This window comes from Electrona antarctica, assembly GCF_951216825.1.
Source record: "Electrona antarctica genome assembly, chromosome: 1".
In the NCBI taxonomy this organism is placed as follows: domain Eukaryota; kingdom Metazoa; phylum Chordata; class Actinopteri; order Myctophiformes; family Myctophidae; genus Electrona; species Electrona antarctica.
In genome coordinates, this window is record NC_136806.1 from 9,338,283 (window position 1) to 9,358,466 (window position 20,184).

Consider the following 20,184-nt stretch of genomic DNA (forward strand, 5'->3'; position numbering starts at 1 on the left):
CTGCAAATAAAAATTAAGTTTAAAAAAAAGAAAAGCTCTCCCTCTCTCTTCATCAACTTCCGGACTGTCAAATTAATTACGGCCTCTTGCCAGTCCAATGGCTGCTCTGTGCGGCTATCAAGGTCGGCTATGGGGAGAAGAATAGTTACAAAAGTCCTGGACTGGAAGTTGGCAGAATGCACTGGACTCAGGCAATGATCTAATGATCTAAAATCCCTTTATTTTAGTAATAGTACAACATAACAATAAACATTACAGAGACTTTAGTTGTCACCGTATAATACTTTAAACAGTTGTCATGTTGCACACATGCCTAAAGTTGCTGATTGAAAACAATGCATTTAAAACTCCACCTTGTCACTGTCCAGTGCTGCATGAACAAACAGCGCTCGAGTGCTGTTTTCTGCCCCCTCAATGAGGCCACTCTTCTCGTCTACACCACTCTGTATCTGATCAGAGTACAATCCATACTCTGTTCCAGACAGACTCACTGAGATACTGTGATGAACTGCAGTACTAAAGCACCCACTAACAATGAAATAAATGTGAATTATGCAAGGAATTTATTAAAATAAAAAAAAGAACAAAAACTTGAGTCTGACCTGCCTTGATAAAACAGAAGTGCTTAAAGGGGCATTCCACTCATTTTCAACATTTTACTATGTCATCAATAGACCTGAACTAATAAAAGTCACCCCATTCTGTGTTTCCTATAGAACTGCAATTGTGAAAAAAATCATTAACATGGTGAAACACATCTTGATGACATCATCAAGATGTGATTCACCATGTTAATGATTTTTTTCAGACCTACAGTTCTAGGAAACACAGAATGTGGGGACTTTTATATTATTTCCACACAACAGTTCTAAGGTATATTAATGACATAGTAAAATGTTGAAAATGAGTGGAATGCCCCTTTAAAACATGAAACAATAATATTCTAACAGCAGATGAAAGTTGAGTTATTTATAATAAAAAAAAAGAATAAAATCAAAATGTATCAAGTGCAACAAATAGTTGTTGATACTCATGGCAAACACTTCAACGGTCAACATGTGCCTACTTCTAGTGACCAAAACAACAAGAGGTGGTGGCCATGCTACAAGTGCACACAGAGAAGGGGAATAAAACAGGAAGTGTAGGACATTCCTGACGCTGCCAAACGTTTCCGCAGTATAAAAAGACCACCATCTGATCCAATCCGTTGGAAAACACCTAACTTGACAGATACCTGCAACAGCGGGGCATTGCATGGACACAATGAAAGTGTGAGCCCTTTGATTAACACCAGGTTAGAACATTTTAAAAAGGTACTGTATCCAACGAACAAAGCCTAAGATTGATAAAGCCTTGATTTGTTTTAGTGGGCACAAAGATGATTATGCTGCTTGCTAGACTGCGCTTTGGTCTATGTGACAAAAAATAGTCCAAGTCAAATGCAGTTTCCTTTAACACCAGGTTAGAACATTTTAAAAAGGTACTGTATCCAACCAACAAACTAAGCCTAAAGGTCCTTGATTTGTTTTAGTGGGCACAAAGATTATGCTGCTTGCTAGACTGCGCTTTGGTCTATGTGACTAAAACTAATCCAAGTCATGCAGTTTCCTTTAAAGAAGGCAGGTCTTTTAAGTTTCTTAGGCATCAGGTATGGTCGCCCCTAAACCATCCCCAAATGTTTTCCACCGACCGTTCGGTGCCGCGGTTCTTGTATTCTTTATTTTGTTTTACTGAGAATATGGTTAGAAATAAGTTTAGGCTTAGGCATATTTTTACTGGGGTTACGTTTAGGCATAGGGTTAGGTTTAGGCATAGTTTTACCGAGGTTAAGGTCAGGAACAAGGTTAGGTTTAAGCATAATCTACTTAGGTTACTTTAGGAATACCAGGCCGCGCAGTTCCGCCGGAGGTACGGCCGGGGCGAGTTGGTAAAGGGGCGACTCATCTGGTATTCGTTTCTTGTACTGTTGCCGTTTGCTCTGTCCTATAATAAAACCAGGAGACATTGAGGGCAGGCAGTTGCCATTATTAAATGACTCATCATAACTGGCGGCGTCTTCTAAGGTATGTTGTTGATTCTCACACAAAAGACCCTTAAAAGTCACGGTGAGTCACCCCGTACCAAGACCCTTAAAGTCACGGTGAGTCACCCCGTAGGCCCGTACCAAGTTCCGGATCTTAACAACAGAACTACACATCTGCGGTTCATGGCCACAATATATTGATAATAGGTCCAACCTTGCTAATGCTGTAAATGGTAAATGGTAAATGGTGCATTTATATAGCGCCTTTATCCAAGGCGCTTTACATAGATTGTGCATTACATTCACCCATTCACACACACATTCATACACCGATTGCGGCGGAAGCCATGCAAGGTACCAACCAGCACATCGGGAGCAATTTGGGGTTCAGTGTCTTGCCCAAGGACACTTCGACATGTAGACAGGAGGAGCCGGGATTCGAACCGCCGACCCATGGATCATTGGACGACCTGCTCTACCTCTTGAGCCACAGTCGCCCCTGTAGTACTCCATGCTTTGGTGAACAAAGTTGTAAGTCAAGGATTTCAGAATGATTTTTATAATTCACATACCTATTATTACCTACTGTAGGGATGCACCGAATATTCGTCCACCGAAACTATTTGGCCGAATAGTGGCAAAAAGAAAAAAAAGCATATTCGGCTATTCGGTATTCGGCCAACTGCTGCATCGCTAACCTACTGCTGCAGATGTCAAGACTTCACTACTAGCTAATACTTGACAAATTAATAGGTACCTCTTTAGCTAATGATTTGGCATTGCAAAAATCCCCTCTGGTCCCCCTCATGGTCTTAGGTGTATGCAAGTCTTGACAACTTTACGCAGCAGCAGGCTGTGAACACATGCACACTGATCAATCATTAGGGGAGTAGGTGTGACAACAACTGCAGCATGGGTCTGACCAGGAAAAATGTGTTATTCCAGAGGCTCACCAGCCAGCCTCCCTCCCTGGCACAGGATTGTGTGCTGCTGCGGCCCACCAGCCTCCCTCCCTGGCACAGGATTGTGTGCTGCTGCGGCCCAGACTCGTGGGTGGGTTTGTGCCTGTTGTTGACACATCGTAGAATTGTGTGCTTGTGTAAGATTTGGGATGCACTCCTCCTCATCCACACAAGCTGGTCTTGTATGGTTTTGGCTTGACTGTGACTTCAGCACAGCACAGTAGGAAGCCTCATCGCTCCTACACCCTCTTCTTGGTAATGCTTATGCGCACTGAGCAGTGCAAGTGTTTCCAAAGTAGACTTGAGCAGTTAAGAGATGGCAGTGGCATCCCCTGAAAATTCCTGAGTTGTTTTGAATGAGTTAATAGTTTATTGATTCACAGCACCAGTAGCAGCAGCAGTGTGAACACAGGAACGCACAAATAAATCTTTAATATCTTATAAAGTCATAGTGGTGTCTAGCACGGGATACAACTTCATTAACAACTTAATTAATAATCTTTATTTCAAACATGCAGGGTAAAAGAAATTCAGCACAGGATTGCGTATATTGTGCCGATGCACAATATACGCAATCCTGTGCTGAATTTAGGGATGTCCCGATACACTTTTTTCGCTTCCGATCCGATCCCGATACCTCAATTTCTGTGTTAGCCGATACCGATACCAGTGTCGTGATCTCATGTTGTGTTTATAGCTATATCTCGTGTTGTGTTTATAGCAGACTCATCACTCAAATGTGCACTTGCAGTTTGGGCAACTCCAAAACAAACTCCACATGTCCCAACATTTTATTTACCTGCCATGTCAACCCCTTACCCCTGTGTCGGATCTGTGGTTAGACTGGCATATTCACCGATACCGATGTGACCCGATATGACAAATAAGGGCCGATCCGATACTTTTCCCGATACCGATACAGTATCGGGACATCTCTAGCTGAATTTATTGATTCCTGCAAATTTAGCATTTACAAGGCGCGAGATTACTGCACACATTTACAGTACCGCGACATGGGGTGCCAATGGCCTACTACAACCTTGATGCGTGTAACTTCCAGACTCTCTCTCCCGTATCCTGTTCACTCTCTAGTATAATATCCAAATAAAGCAGAAAAGCCCATAAAATATATTTTAAACCATTTTGGGGCGGGAACCCCTTTTGGTGTTTAAAGCATTATGTTGTACTTTAGCTATTGAAAAATAGCAGATCTACAAGCTCATAGCGCAGCACCGAGTGACGCGCTACGAGCTTGTAGGTCTGCTATTTTTGAAAAATCGTGAAAATGTGGCGCAAATCTTTGAATTATCTTCTTTCAGAGCGAACGTTTTGAACTCAAATCTTTGCTTCATGGGAGGGGTCCCTGGAACAACATCTTTTCAGATGGGGGTCGGCGGCCAATTACAGATATATTTTGGGGGTCCTTGACATATTTGAGATCGACTGACATAGAAACAGGTTTTTCAAGAAAACTGTCACGATTTAGAAGACATTTGTAGAATCGTCAGAAAAAAAGTTTGGCCTCAGGCCAAACTCTTTCAAAGACAGTAGATTGTGGGCCAGAACACAATCAATGGCTAATTTAGGACCTGGAACCGTACATACAATAATTGTGACCATAGGTTTCAGATTACTATGAAAACCTGCAAGACCCGTCTGTCCGAGTGTCCGTCCATCCGTCCTTCAGTCAAGTCACGCCACCATATATGGCCGTCAGCCCGTTGCGCCTCGTGACACGTCTCGTCACCATATATGGTCGACGCTCCATATATGGCCCTCTCCATATATGAAGATCACGACACTGACCTCATCAAACCCTGGATAACTATACATGGAGAACACTGGGTCATCACCTAGATCTGCATATATGGAGCCGGACTGGATCTGTGGATCCGGAGCTTCAAATAGTAAAGTATAGAGTATCATTCAGGGCCCGACTCCATTTCACAATTTCAGAGTAATACATATAAATTAGTTAAGTTAAGAATAATTTTCATTTTACCAAAAGGGAATTCATAGAAGTAACTAGTAAGTATATGGTTTCCTTGGTGTGAGGATCTTCCCTCCAAAATAAATTAACTAACATCCCTAGACTGAGTAGTTTAACCCATTCTGACCTGAGATCAGTTTCTAAAAATGTCTTCTACATCCTGACAGTTTTCTGAAAAATCTATGTTTCTATGTCAGTCGTTCTTTGGTTTTTCAAAAATAGCAGACCTACAAGCTCGTGGCGCGCTATGAGCTTGTAGATCTGCTATTTTTCAATAGCTAAAGCATAACATAATGCTAACACCAAAAAGGGTTCCCGCCACAAAATGGGTTAAAGTTAGGTTTAGGTGTGCTGCCCCGTGGGAGGTTAGGTTTAGGGTTTGAGATTGGTTGTAGTTGTAGGACTAATGACTGGTCTCACCAATGACTAGTCTAAACCAATAACTGTCTAAACTAAGTACTGCACCCAGTGAAATAGTCCGCTCTGGGCTGTGACTTGACTTGCGCTCGCTCACGGGGTTCAATAGAGCACCGACGTCCTGACATCACTGAATCATCCCCTGATTCACGGAAGTAATTTCTCTATGGAGAATAACATGCCGGGGTCATCTTGAAATCGTCTCATATACAGTAAGCATTGTGGTCCAAAAATAAACAAGCTGTCTCTTGCGATATTGACAGGGAAGTGTCTCTGTATCGTTTACGACGGCCAGTCACTCATATCTGATACAGTCTGTTTCTAGCATAAATCTAACTACCGGTAATTCAGCAGCAGTAACATTAGTGTTTTCTCAGTCAGTTGATTCTTCATATCCATACGAGTGAAACTGCCGGGATGACAGGTTTATTTTTCAAACAGTTCTTATATGAGGCGATCTAAAATCCCCCTATGGGGATTACAATGCAAATAAAAAGTACATGAACCTGTGGACTGTGCCCTCAACCGATATTGACGTCAAGACTTCGGTGCTCTATTAATCGTATTCCTTGCCGATATAATCGTACCATATCGATAGTACGGCAGGAAATGCTGTGTGTGACGCGACTTTAAAAACAAACAAACATCAGAATCCGGAGAAAAGGAGGCACTGGAGCAACTCAGACAGTTTAAGCCCTTATTTTATTATCAGGGTGCAAGTAAAAGCACCCTGTTAATAAAATGAGGGCTTAAACTGTCTGAGTTGCGTCAATGCCTCCTTTTCTCCTGTAGCCTGTCCTGCCTCTGAGATGCACCAGACTGGCCTGCCATAGGCTAGAGGCCTCTGAGATGCACCAGACTGGCCTGCCATAGGCTAGAGGCCTCTGAGATGCACCAGACTGGCCTGCCATAGGCTAGAGGTGCGGTTGGAACTCCCTTCTGTTTAACCCATTTTGGGCGGGAACCACCAGAGTGGCGCGCTACGAGCTTGTAGGTCTGCTATTTTTTTTAAATCGTTAAAATGTGCCTCAAATCTTTCAGAAAATTGTCATGATTTAGAAAAGTTTTTTTTTTAAATTTCGACGTCAGGCCTGAATTGGTTAAACATCAGAATCAGTTTGTCTGAAAGTTACAATATCTATGATTAAATCTATTGCATTTGTTATTTAAAACATTTATTTTATTCCCTCGTTTTTTTCTTCAAATTGATTTGGAAACTTTTAACATTTCTGACAATATATTTGTCAAAACTTCGGCAATCGATGATCTAGGACTCTAGTATTATGATACACATCGATGAGGTTGTTGGCAATACACAGCCCTAATGGTTATTATTTGGAATTAACGTATAATCGATATATATATATATCGTATCGTGGCCTCTGTATCGTGATACATATCTATCATGAGGTTGCAGGCAGTACCCACCTCTAGCTCACGGACGGTGTGAGCAGCACAGACAGACAGTGAGCAGCCCACTGTAGGTGCAGACGGAGACTTGGTCGGAGGGGTCACTTTTCAATTTATAATTGTATTCTGCCAGTCATCCAACTAAGTATTGATAAAATAAATCACACCCGTGTGAACTGAGTGGTGCAACTCCCCTCGCCTCTCCCCTCTCTCTCTCTCTCTCTGTCTCTCATTAGCAGGCAACAGTGCAGCACTATCTCTCTCTCTCTGTTTCTGGCACAACAGCGCCACTTTTGCCCCTATAGTAAGAGAAATCTATGAAAATCTGGGAACTAAATCGTTACCAAGAAATTTCTTCACCAATGTGTTTCTAAAGTTGTCTAATAACATGTACTAAAAGTTTGAAATTCAACTCCCGTGGGAAAATTGAGTTATTAGCATAATATGTGACCATACCCATAACATCCTATATAAGGCAAAAAAGTCCAAATTTCATCATTCTTTAAGTAGCATGTGACATATGAAACTAGGGTGATTTCATGATTCTGAATCCATTCCAAGCATTAGTTTTGCACAAAAAACACTCCTTGGGAGGAAAACGGCCACACAAACGTGATGAGGTCAGCACATTTGGTCAACTGGATATGGCCTAATTTAGCCCAAGGAGTGTTTTTTGTGCAAAACTAATGCTTGGAATGGATTCAGAATCATGAAATCACCCTAGTTTCATATGTCACATGCTACTTAAAGAATGATGAAATTTGGACTTTTTTGCCTTATATAGGATGTTATGGGTATGGTCACATATTATGCTAATAACTCAATTTTCCCACGGGAGTTGAATTTCAAACTTTTAGTACATGTTATTAGACACCTTTAGAAACACATTGGTGAAGAAATTTCTTGGTAACGATTTAGTTCCCAGATTGGTCAAATACCTGATAAAATGCCCTTACTATTACTACAACACACAGCAGCTTTAAGGAAACAGTCTGTCTAACGCAAGGGGTCTTCAACAGGGGGTCGGTCCTTAGTTACTTACAGAAGTATTGACAGTTTTCATGTTGCTGTTCAGACTTGAACTTGAGGATAGGCCAGAGATTAGATTTGGGCTATACCAGTGTAAACATACAACGTCAAACTGGTGTTTTTCCTCAACCAGCACAACAGACCAATCAGAAACCACGGTTCCATTTCAACCTTCATATGTCCCGCCTATCAGTGGAGAATAGGAGACTGTCCAGACTGAGTAGTGCAGTGACATTTTCAGATCAGGCTGGAACCCAGGCTAGTAAACATAGGCCATGCACATGTCACAGGAACCAGTTCTTTGGCCTATCCCTACAGTTCCACTGAAGTAGGGAAGGTTCATTCCATGTTAATCGTGTGAAACGTAGTTCCACTGAAGTAGGGAAGGTTCATTCCATGTTAATCGTGTGAAACGTAGTTCCACTGAAGTAGGGAAGGTTCATTCCATGTTAATCGTGTGAAACGTAGTTCCACTGAAGTAGGGAAGGTTCATTCCATGTTAATCGTGTGAAACGTAGTTCCACTGAAGTAGGGAAGGTTCATTCCATGTTAATCGTGTGAAACGTAGTTCCACTGAAGTAGGGAAGGTTCATTCCATGTTAATCGTGTGAAACGTAGTTCCACTGAAGTAGGGAAGGTTCATTCCATGTTAATCGTGTGAAACGTAGTTCCACTGAAGTAGGGAAGGTTCATTCCATGTTAATCGTGTGAAACGTAGTTCCACTGAAGTAGGGAAGGTTCATTCCATGTTAATCGTGTGAAACGTAGTTCCACTGAAGTAGGGAAGGTTCATTCCATGTTAATCGTGTGAAACGTAGTTCCACTGAAGTAGGGAAGGTTCATTCCATGTAAATCGTGTGAAACGCACCCTGACCAAATCTCAACGTGTTCTGTGTCCTGATCCGTGGAAGGATAGCATAGCGGTATATGACATGCACACCTCACAAGAGGAAGTATACAGTGATGTGCAAGGCAGAGGATGAAACTCGCTCTGTGCCGCTCTAAAATAAAATGGCTTCCAGTGGCCCATGGAATAATTCAAGCCCCCAGTAAGGCTATCCAACGTTGAAGATGCCACTACCTACTGGCGAAATGTGGAATTGCAGCACTTTAATGGAAGTGGACGGACGTTCATGACGTCACGTGCATAAGCCCGGACCTCAAAATTGGCCGTTCATTCTTTAAGTAGCATGTGACATATGAAACTAGGGTGATTTCATGATTCTGAATCCATTCCAAGCATTAGTTTTGTACAAAAAACACTCCTTGGGAGGAAAACGGCCACACAAACGTGATGAGGTCAGCACATTTGGTCAACTGGATATGGCCTAATTTAGCCCAAGGAGTGTTTTTTGTGCAAAACTAATGCTTGGAATGGATTCAGAATCATGAAATCACCCTAGTTTCATATGTCACATGCTACTTAAAGAATGATGAAATTTGGACTTTTTTGCCTTATATAGGATGTTATGGGTATGGTCACATATTATGCTAATAACTCAATTTTCCCACGGGAGTTGAATTTCAAACTTTTAGTACATGTTATTAGACACCTTTAGAAACACATTGGTGAAGAAATTTCTTGGTAACGATTTAGTTCCCAGATTGGTCAAATACCTGATAAAATGCCCTTACTACTACTGCTACTCATAGTCACATAGTCACACACATACATAGTCACATAGGTTAACACGGACATTGCTGTTCTTTGGAGTGGTTGCACCACTCAAAAAATATTAGTACGATGCAAGAATGTGGATGCCATACAAATATGAACTACATGTGTTTTATTCTAAAGTAATATGTAATCACAGACATGTGCGACAGTGGCAACACTAATGAGAAGCAAAAGCTGTCTGGTTGAAATAAAGTCAAAAAGCCGAAACACTGACAACAGCTGACAACAGCTCCTATCACACACACACACACACCGCTCCCATAAAACATTGTTCTGAGGCGCCACAACAGAGCAGGAGTCACCGTCAGAGGGTAAAAAGGACCATGTAAGAGGAGCCCATTCATCTCAGTGTCTAAATCAAGGCCCTAGCCAGCCCACCCCCGAGTAGAGTAGCTGCTTTAAATAACTGAAATCCCACTGACTTCATCCATAAGAGACTTTGCAAGTGCCCAACCAAACAAAAACAAAAAAATGCTAAAGCCACTAGCCTCTCTTGACTTCGAAGTGACAGATTCACAAAATATATAAAATATATATATAAAATTTAGCTATTGAAAAATAGCAGATCTACAACCTCTAGGTCTGCTATTTTTGAAAAATCATAAAAATATTTATTTCAGAAAACTGGAGGATTTAGAAGATTTTTTGTTGGAATGTATCTCTGATGCAAAATAATCCATAAAGAGTAAAGACACAGTAGAATCAATAGTGATTGATACATCAATGCACCATATTATCAATGATATGGATGCACCATAGTATTCTTACCCTGATAATGCTTCATTGTGAACAAGAAATCCATGTTGCAATAATAGAATCATAGAAGAAAAAAAAGAAATCAGCTACCACCCAATAATTAAAATTACAATTCTTTATTGGCCTAAACCGCATGAGCTGATGATGTCTTTGATACACCGCTGTGTAGCTTTCAACCAGGTCTCACCCAAACACGGTGAAATAGCATGGATTGGCATGTCCGTACATACACGCCTAGAAAACCCCAATATCCGTACACATTACACTGAAATCCTCCCCATAGACTGACGGTGGGGTGCCGTCTCTAGTCTCTACCAAACTTGAGCCATGATACACACCAGAGTGCTAAAAACATGCAAATTGCCATGTCGAGCATTGCAAAGTTCGGTCAGCTCATTTTTTCCATCTGGTGTTATTAATGCACCTTAAGTAAGTAAGACAGAGTCAGTTTCAATGCGCTAGACCTCTGGGAGATGGATTGCTGAGGTGGAGCGCAACACCTACCATCAGCTCCCAGTACTTAACGCACAACGTCAAGCCGTGCTCCGCATACGCCGAGCAGAGTAATCTAGTAAGAGAGTGGTGACACGCTTTGATCTCGCCGCAAAGCGGGTGCCTATGGGCGATAGTTCCAAACATTGCTCCTATGGCTGGAACTATTCCATTGAAATAGAATGAGCACTTCCACATTCCATTGTTACAATGCGAGTCAACGGGAGTGTCATTACTCTTTTACTAGATTACTCCGACGCCGAGTTGGCGGTGCCCGGGATCGAACCCATGACCTTGCGGTCAAAAGGCAAGTGCTCTACCGACTGAGCTACCGGGACACAAGGCTTACACACAATGCACTTTACAAACGGCAAAACTAAAACTAAACATGAAAGATAAACGATTGCAGTTTAACTTTTAAGTTGGACAACTACAAACTATTGCAGAGTTTAAGTGACTGACAGCCAGTGATACATTTTTGCATAGGCAGTCCAGGCACCTAGGCTGGTAATCCAGCCCGACAGCATGTCACAGGTTCGAGTCCCGATCCCGACAACCTTTCCTGCGAGTCAGTCTTCCACCATCTCTCTCCGGGTTTCCTGTCAACCTACTGTGATCAATCAATAAAAAGGCCCCAGCCTGGGCCATGGCTCAATGGTCCAGGCACCTTGGCTGGTAATCCAGTCTGGCAGTGTGTCGCGGGTTCGACTCCCGATCCCAACGGCCTTTACTGCATGTCTTCCCCCCATCTCTGTCCCCATTTCCTGTCAGCCTACTGTCTGTCCCTCCATAAATAAAAGGCCCCAAAACTGTAAAAAAGTTAAGTTTCAACATCACTGGTACAGGTTACATAATACAGCAATCGTTTCCTGACCGCATTAGCATTGTTTAGCACACTCCTATGGAGAGGATTGAATGTTGCTGTGATGACCAGCATTGAAGGGGTAAAATCCGTAGTGGAAAACTAAATCAAGTGAGTCGAGTCGGACCCACGCAGTGGAAAAGCAGAAGTCCAGTCAAATCCACTAGCAATTTTTCAACTGAAGGTCATGATACCACACAGTCACAAACTCTACATTAGTTGGAGTACTGAAATACAGAAGGCAACTGTCAACTTTGCAAGTAGTTATCCTGGGCCATGAGGTCAACAGAGCTGTGGCCAGCAGGGCAGTGCGACTATATTTAGGCTGCTGCCTGCCTGGCAGCTCAAACAGTGTGAAAAGCAGGCACATGCTGGAGGACAGCCAGCAGAGGTACACTGAGGGCAAAGGTGCTCAATTCCTCAGACAATTTGAAGCCTGTCCAAGCAACAGGCGCCTACCTACCTGTTAACCACTACTACCTATATACTTTGTTGTAAAACAACAAAATTAGCACAAATATCAAAGCTACAAGCTCACAACATGCGCACGTGTGTGGTTTAGAGTTGTCCCGATATCATTTTTTTCAGAGTACGAAAACAAGTACTTAATTTTTAATACTTGCTAATACTGAGCACCGATAAGAGTACTTTATTTTTGTTGAGTAACCACTTATTTTACCGCCTTAGATGCAGATTTACAGATCTACACTTGTCAGTTGTTTATGCTTGTAGATCGGCTGTTTTTGGCATTTTGCTGCAGTATTGGGTTAGACTTGCTCCCGTTGCATTCGTTCAGCCTAGTGTCAATTGGATGTTTTGGTACTTGGCTTGGGTCAAAGTATCGGGACCGGTTCCGAGTACCGACTACGAGTACTTGAGGGTGGTATCGGCCCGAGTAACCGATACCAGTATCGGTATCAGAACTACTCTAGTGTGGTTGGTTACACATTTTTTGAGGGGCAGCTGTTGGGACGGGGTGCATTGTAAAATGTTGGCAAAGTCAATGACTTTTACAGTGAATGGAAGACTATAATGATAGCACCATGCCACCTGCCCATCGCCTCAGTGTAATGGTAAAGTAGCTGGGCGGCCAGTCGTTGCAAATACGTTTCCAGGGATCCATGTCCCTCACAGTCCAACTTTGTTTCTTCTACCAAAATACCCAGTCGAATCATGGCAGGGAAAGGCTGCAGTGCAGACACTCGGACTGCCATACCATTCTTGTAATCATCATGGTAATGTTTGCATTGGCCCTGAGAGGAAAACTCTGACTCATGTGAAGGAGACTGGAAGAGAGAATGGTTCAGAAACAGAACAGCAGCAGCTTCGCTGAGCTGCCAGCTTGCCACTAACACAAGACCACATGCAGTAAGAAATATCTGAATATAAGTCACTCTCCAGCTATGCTCAGTCGACTCTTTATCCCATTTTGGGGCGGGAACCCCTTTTGGTGTTAGCATTATGTTATGCTTTAGCTATTGAAAAATAGCAGATCTACAAGCTCATAGCGCGCCACCGAGTGGCGCGCTACGAACTTGTAGGTCTGCTATTTTTGAAAAATCGAATAACGACTGACATAGAAACATGGCTTTTTCAGAAAACTGTCAGGATGTAGAAAACATTTTTAGAATCTGATCTCAGGTCAAAATGGGTTATAACAAAGAAGAAAGAACCTTAATACCTACCACGAGAGCCACACATTATATCTGCCGTTTATACACACAGTCACTAAACACTTTCAGCAAATAGAAAAAATGTGTGTGGGCACTCTTTCATTCACAAGAGGTATTGGGCCAACAGTAACATTAACACCAAGAGCAATTCACACAGAAGTAGCTGTCAGCACACCCTCTCATGTGTTCATTTTCAAGCTTAGTTAAAACGTTTTAATAACACAAGAGCAAATGACAGTCATGAGACCTTTGTTATCCTTGTCTAGGTGTGCGCAAATTACATTAAGAGCAATCACATGTTGCGTTCTTGCAATATTATGATTACTACTAAAGAAATAAGATTTTCCCTGAATACAACGTTGATGATACCTCAGAGCCTAAAGGACAGGACCTGTGGGGTGTAAACCTTAGAGTATATATGAATAGAGGCGGCACCGGATTTCTCCTCCCATCCACTTGCATTAAGTTGCTCAAAAGCGCATGAGGCGATTTCACTCAGGAACAGAGTGCATTCTGGGATATGCATTGGACCCATATCGTGAACGCGCTGGCCGTTGACTATCATTGCACGCGTTCACGTGCGTTCACGTATGAAACAGCGTTCACGTGTCATTATGAACATGTGCAATGATAGTCAACGGACCAGCGCGTTCACGATATGGGTCCAAACTGCAAAACCAAATTCGGCCACTATGTCCATTTCGCCTCAGGGTTTCCTCCGGGTGCCATCTCTATTCATATATACTAAGGTGTAAACATGTCAACAAGGATCCAACTACAGGCCTGGGCCGTGGCTCAGCGGTCCAGGCACCTTGGCTGGTAATCCAGTCTGGCAGTGTGCCGCGGGTTCGACTCCCGATGGCCTTTACTGCATGTCACTCCCCCATCTCTCTCCCCTTTTCCTGTCAGCCTACTGTCTGTCCCTAAGGCGGAAGCCGCAAAAAAAAACATTTAAAAAAAGGATCCAACTACAGCCCAACAGATGTCTGTCGATGTTGATATCTGCAATTATGTATTTTTTTGCCTTTATTGCAAAATATACAGTAGGTTCACAGGAAACGGGGATGGGGAGGAAGACACATAGCAAAGGTCGTCTGCATCGGGACTCGAACCAGCGACACTGGATTACCAGCCTAGGTGCCCGGACTGCTAGGCCGGCCCGGGCCGTGTCTCGACTTTTAAACCAATCTCAATTTATTTGTTGAATTATATTAAATGAATAGAAACTTTAATCAAGGCCCGGACGGTTAGCTCAACCGGCCAGCCTGACGGCGTGCCGCGGGTTCGACTCCCGATCCCGACGGCCTTTGCCGAGTGTCTTCCCCCCCCCATTTCCTGTCAGTCTACTTTCAACCTATCAATAAAAGGCAGAAAAAGGCCCAAAAAAATATATCTTAAAAGAAACTTTAATCAAATCCAAGTTCTTAATATGATTGACTTTAGACAAAATATTGGTCAAAACATAATTTGGTGGTCTAGGTAGGACTCAAAATCCTGAACACCTCAGCTCATTCCTCTCGTTTTTTGATGGTTTATCACATCCCTTTAAAATAATTAGTGGCCAGACTATTACAGGACTGACAACCATATATCACTATAAATGATCTTTCATGCTTCATTGCTTGTTGCCACCCCCTCATCATGAACTCTACCTGCGATGCACAGTGAACAGAACGGTAGAGATCATGGGGGAGGCACAAACAATGCCAACCTCGCTCTCCTCAACACCATTTATTAATAGACTAGTGCTTTAGTTTGGTTTACTGACAACTTTTTATTTATTTTTTACACTTACTCATGAAGCCACAATGCATACAAGGCCACAAGTACAAAAATAGTTAGATCAAGCCCACTGAAAAAGTTCTCTTCTTGTTAATACAGGTTAGTCTTCTTTGACATGTAACAACAAGTTGTTGCTGTGGCTAAACCAATCATCAGATAAAATAGCCAGCACAGATTAAGTTTGCTGTTCTTATTAGAATCTTAGGCATCCATGTTGATATTTAAGAAGTCTAAAGCCAGAATCCTAGCCATGTAGGTTTTAGGTTATGGTTCAAATGTAATGAAATTCTCCCTCGACACCCACATAGGTCCACCCCATACATACCATAGCATGCCTAGAGAATCCATGAGAGTTGCAGAGGATGGGATCCCTTGCTCCTTTCAGAGGAAAAAGTCATTGTTCAGGATGAGAGACTTAAGTTCTCACATTACTAATGGTTTGTGGGGTGTAGCTTGAGACGTGATATTGATACACTACCCGTGGGTCTGAATGACCCGAAAGCCAGCCACAGCGGCCACAACGCAGGGAGAGGGGGGGGGGGGGGGTGGACAATATTATTATTAGCCATGGACTTGCAGATGAGGTTTGAAGAGTATAGTATAGTAACAGAAGAGAGATCAAAGGGTTGTGTGGCAGAGAAAGAGTTTGTATACTATTTAAATAGTCTTGAGGAAAAAAATGCTGTCATTTGTCCCAAAGTTACTGCAAAGATATAGCTGCCATTTGTTTAAGAAAGCTTTATACCCTGAATAACATGTATATAAAGACGCAATGTGACATAGCTCTGTTTACAAAATGTTGTACCCCTCCTCCAATTGTATTTACTTTACCCATTTTCAACGTTTATTATAATTTTAAATTTGACACATGCTTTGGCAATGTAAACGTATGTTTTCCCATGCCAATTAATAAAGCTCCTTTGAATTGAGTCAAGTGCATAAACTGCATATATGGAACTGCTTCTGTTTTGACAAACCCATAACTCGCTTCAATTCAAGCACAAGACTGGCTGTTAATTCGTTGCCCGGCATTAAGTACTGAGTTTACTTGTCAAAACAGAGTATGGGCATGTCATTATCTGCAGAGATCTAGAATCAGACTCAGAATCAGATTTATGGTCACATACTCCACATACTTCAACTTCAACCAATGAGGTCCACATTTTAATGCACTTGCACATGACTTTGTGCAAGCAATTCAGTGAGTGTTGTCATTTACTTAACTGAATAAATACGACAGTGGTCAAACGAGTAATGGTCACAGGCATATGATGCACAGTCAATACAAAAGGCCCGCGTCTAAAAATAGAATGCAACTACAAGTCAGCTGTACATTTTGCATGCTGCTTGCTTCCCACACACGCAGTTTTCCCCAGCATGTTGGTTCAGCCAAGGCAGCTCTTCTCCAGAACTTCACTACTACAACCTCCCACGCACTCCCTTGAACTGAAGAAAAATAGAACTTGTTGAATTCCTGAAGTCCTCTTTATAATTCACAGACAGTATTTATGCTTTACATTCTTAAAGTACATGCATAGCCATATTGCATAAAGCATACAAGTACTGGACTGACAATGAGCAAAGATGTTACTCCACACACTGGTTGACAGACACCACAACACAAAAGCAATAAGCACCAAGCTAAGCTGACAGAAGGCCTCCATCACCAATAAACTAGTTGGAGGAGACCGACTAATCTTTATCTATAGTGTTGTTTTAAGGCCCTATAACACACTACAACATACACAGGCAACCAGTGTGTTTAGTTACTAGCTAACCAGCTAGCACAAGGCTAAATGCTAGTTTAGAACATATACTTGGTCGAGCGACCCCGAGACACTCAAACAAAAATGACGTGCCAAAATAAGTGTCGACGAGAGACTCATAACAACCAATGTGACAATGTTTTCTATCTAAAAGGATGTCACTGTGGTAGAAAACACGCCATGTGTCATGTTACTGACTGGGTGTGCAAGACAGCTAAAAAGCTCCCGCGAGAAAGGAAAAAAAATAACCCATTTAAAGAAAGTACAACTCTTGACACTATTCGGACTTCTTTCCGTTTGCCCCTTTAACTTACCTTTCTCCTGGTTAAAGGACAGAATTTCCTCCTCCTTGGAAGGATTGGAAACTTGCGTTATTATGGACGTGTGGTCCATTTAGACAGATGGGGGTTATTCCTCTTTGAGTTTCCCGAGTTTGTTTGTATTCCTTCCTCTTCCACTGCCAGCGAAGCCTTTTGATTGCTTCGTTGGCGAGCTTTTAAAAAACGTTCAGGTTACTATTAGCCCACAGAGCTAACAACGGCTAACGTCCGAGGAGGAGGAGGAGGGAGCCAGTTAAGGGTTGGCATTTAGGGCTTTGGGGGAAGAAAAAAAAATCAAAAAGGCAAAAAAAAAAACAATGCTATCGCTTTATCGCGATATCTGCACATTAATTAATCCAAGGACAAAGCGTAAAAAACATAAAAAGAAAAAAACAATCCCAAAAAAAGCCAACGGCGAAACGATTCACAAGTTAGCCAGTTAGCCGCTAAGCTAGCTGCTAGTAGCCAGAAGCTTTTTTAGCTAATGACCGATCCCCGCACACACACACACACACAAATGTGACGAGCGCTCGAGCCGAAAACACCGACGCTCGAGGAGGAGGAGAATTTCAATGGCTCTGAGAAGAAGCAGCCCAGTTACAGACAGGCAGGATCCCGCTCGCTCGCGCCGTACGTCGCTCGAGCGAATCCCCCGTCCGTCCCCCCGCCCCCGAAAAATTACAAATTAAAAAAACAAACAAAAAAACAAAAACAAATGGCTTTATTGTTGTTTATACAACAAACATGCCACGAGACATGTTGATTTATTATATCATGTTATTGCATATTGTTATGCTGTAATTCTGTATGTATAGGCCTAATATTAGCGTAACGCGACTTTCCCCAAACAGACAGACACTAGTCGAATCGAATTATTTATAATAATAATAATAATCATGGCTTATCCTGGGTGGGGGTCCTCCTCGGCCGCCGATGCTCTCCCTCCCTCCCTGATGTGCAACATGGACGCTTTATGTATTTGGACTCGGAGTCGGGTCGGAGACACACACACACACACACACACACACACACACACAGTGACACACACACACACACACGCACACACACACACAAGTGAAAGTGGGAGGTTTCGCTGGCCAATAAGTACTGATATACAAACGAACATTGTAGCTTGTATTTTTATTTGTGTCTTTCAATATGTTTAATATTTTTATTATAGTATTTTTGCGAGCCTTATATAATATTTACATTTGGGTACATTCTTACTTGTTCCCTAATGTTCTTTATTCTATTAACATTTTAATATGTGTATATATATATTCAGTTCATTCATAAGTAATTAAAAATGCACGAAATGTGTGGCTGGGAATATACATTTAAATTAATAACAAACAAATACGTCAAGGTAGTCCCTTCCTTTTGAGGAAAAAGGTCGTTGATGCCATCTAGTGGTGGACGCGTGGAAAGAAATCTTCGAGCATGTCATATGTCTTCACATTTGGCAATGCCCCCCCGGTGCCCACACAGGGGACAGGCCAGACTCGAGAGTAGAAGAATTCAAATATTAAAGTTGATTTTCTTAAAATAAGTGTTAAAAAACTCTATATTGTGATAGTACTCGATTATTGCTAGAGTGTTTGTTCAGTAACAGAGTCTCCATGTCTCTCCAGCTTTTTATTAAACAGAAAATGCATTTTCTGAAACTGAAACGGAAACTGGGATAACACTATTATCCATCCATCCATCTTCAACCGCTTATCCGTAGTCGGGTCACGGGGGCAACAGCTCCACCAGAGACCAAAAAAGATCTAGTCCCCAACACCAACAATTTGTACTAAATACAACCATACTAGAACATACAAAGAACTATACCTATCTCGGCCTAAACATCAGCAGCACAGGTAACTTCAAGCAAGCTGTAAATGACCTGAGGGACAAGGCAAGAAGAGCTTTCTATGCCATCAAAAGAAACATTAAGTTAAACATCCCAATACAAATCTGGCTAAAGATACTAGACTGTTATAGAACCCATTTCCCTCTATGGTTGCGAAGTCTGGGGCCCACTTGCCGATCAAGAACCGGAAAAATGGGATAAACACCAAATTGAAACTCTGTATGCAGAATTCTGCAAATCCATTCTCCGCATCCAACGGAAAACACCAAATAACGCATGCAGAGCAGAATTAGGACGATACCCACTAATTATCAAAACCCAAAAGAGAGCATTGAAATTCTATAAACACCTAAAGGAAAGTGAACCGGACACGCTCCACAAAAAGGCCCCCATTCACACACAGTGAATCCCTGGAAACATGTCCCCTCAGCCAGCTAGTTCTGGGACTGACATAAGCACAACCACCAGACAGAAAACAAACGGGACTACACCAAATCATAAGAAAACTAAAAGAAAGCGATCTCACACACTGGAAAAGATCTACTCAAAACCAGAGCAAAATGGAATGCTATTTAGCTCTAAACATGAGGGAATACACAGTAGCCTAGCAGAATACTTGAGCACATGCAGTAACTGACCCAAAACTAAGGAAAACATGAACTCGATATACTGTAGACTCAGTGAACACAGTCTTGCGATTGAGAAAGGCCGCCATAGGCAGACCTGGCTCCCAAGAGAAGACAGACTGTGCACCCATATCTGTTGGGTGAAGTACAACAATGTGCAAACACAGCAGCGAGATTTGTGAGCTGCTGTGACAGGAGAAGGATATCAAATGGAATACAAGCACCTTAAGGAATACAAACCTACATATGTGTACACTGTTTATCAAAAGTATAAAGCTAACGTATTCTATATGGATGTATATTGTATAACTATCTCTGACAGAAAATGCACAATCTTTTTATAGTTTCACAAGATAGTATTACCCAAAGTGCTAATATAACACAGCTCTGTTTACACCTTTATTTAATTCCTATTTATATCCAATATTTATTTTTGTTCTATTTTGATTGTCTTGTTCCACTTCTGCTTTGGCAATGTAAACGTACGTTTTCTCATGCCAATAAAGCTCCTTTGAATTGAATTGAATTGAGCTCCAGACTTCC

General features: G+C 42.0%; 2 protein-coding genes across 2 annotated transcripts in view; both read right to left on the reverse strand.

Annotated features, from left to right (window-relative positions):
• The window catches only part of LOC306943452 (CTD small phosphatase-like protein), a 42,239-nt gene extending 24,178 nt beyond the window's left edge, over positions 1–18,061 (reverse strand). Inside the window, exon 1 of the mRNA XM_079529808.1 lies at positions 17,155–18,061. Within this exon, the coding sequence (XP_079385934.1) occupies positions 17,155–17,233 (79 nt within the window). The 5' untranslated portion in view covers positions 17,234–18,061. The remainder of the gene's footprint in view (positions 1–17,154) is intronic.
• The window catches only part of LOC306929686 (crystallin J1A-like), a 163,672-nt gene that overhangs the window by 18,105 nt on the left and 125,383 nt on the right, over positions 1–20,184 (reverse strand). The window lies entirely within an intron of this gene.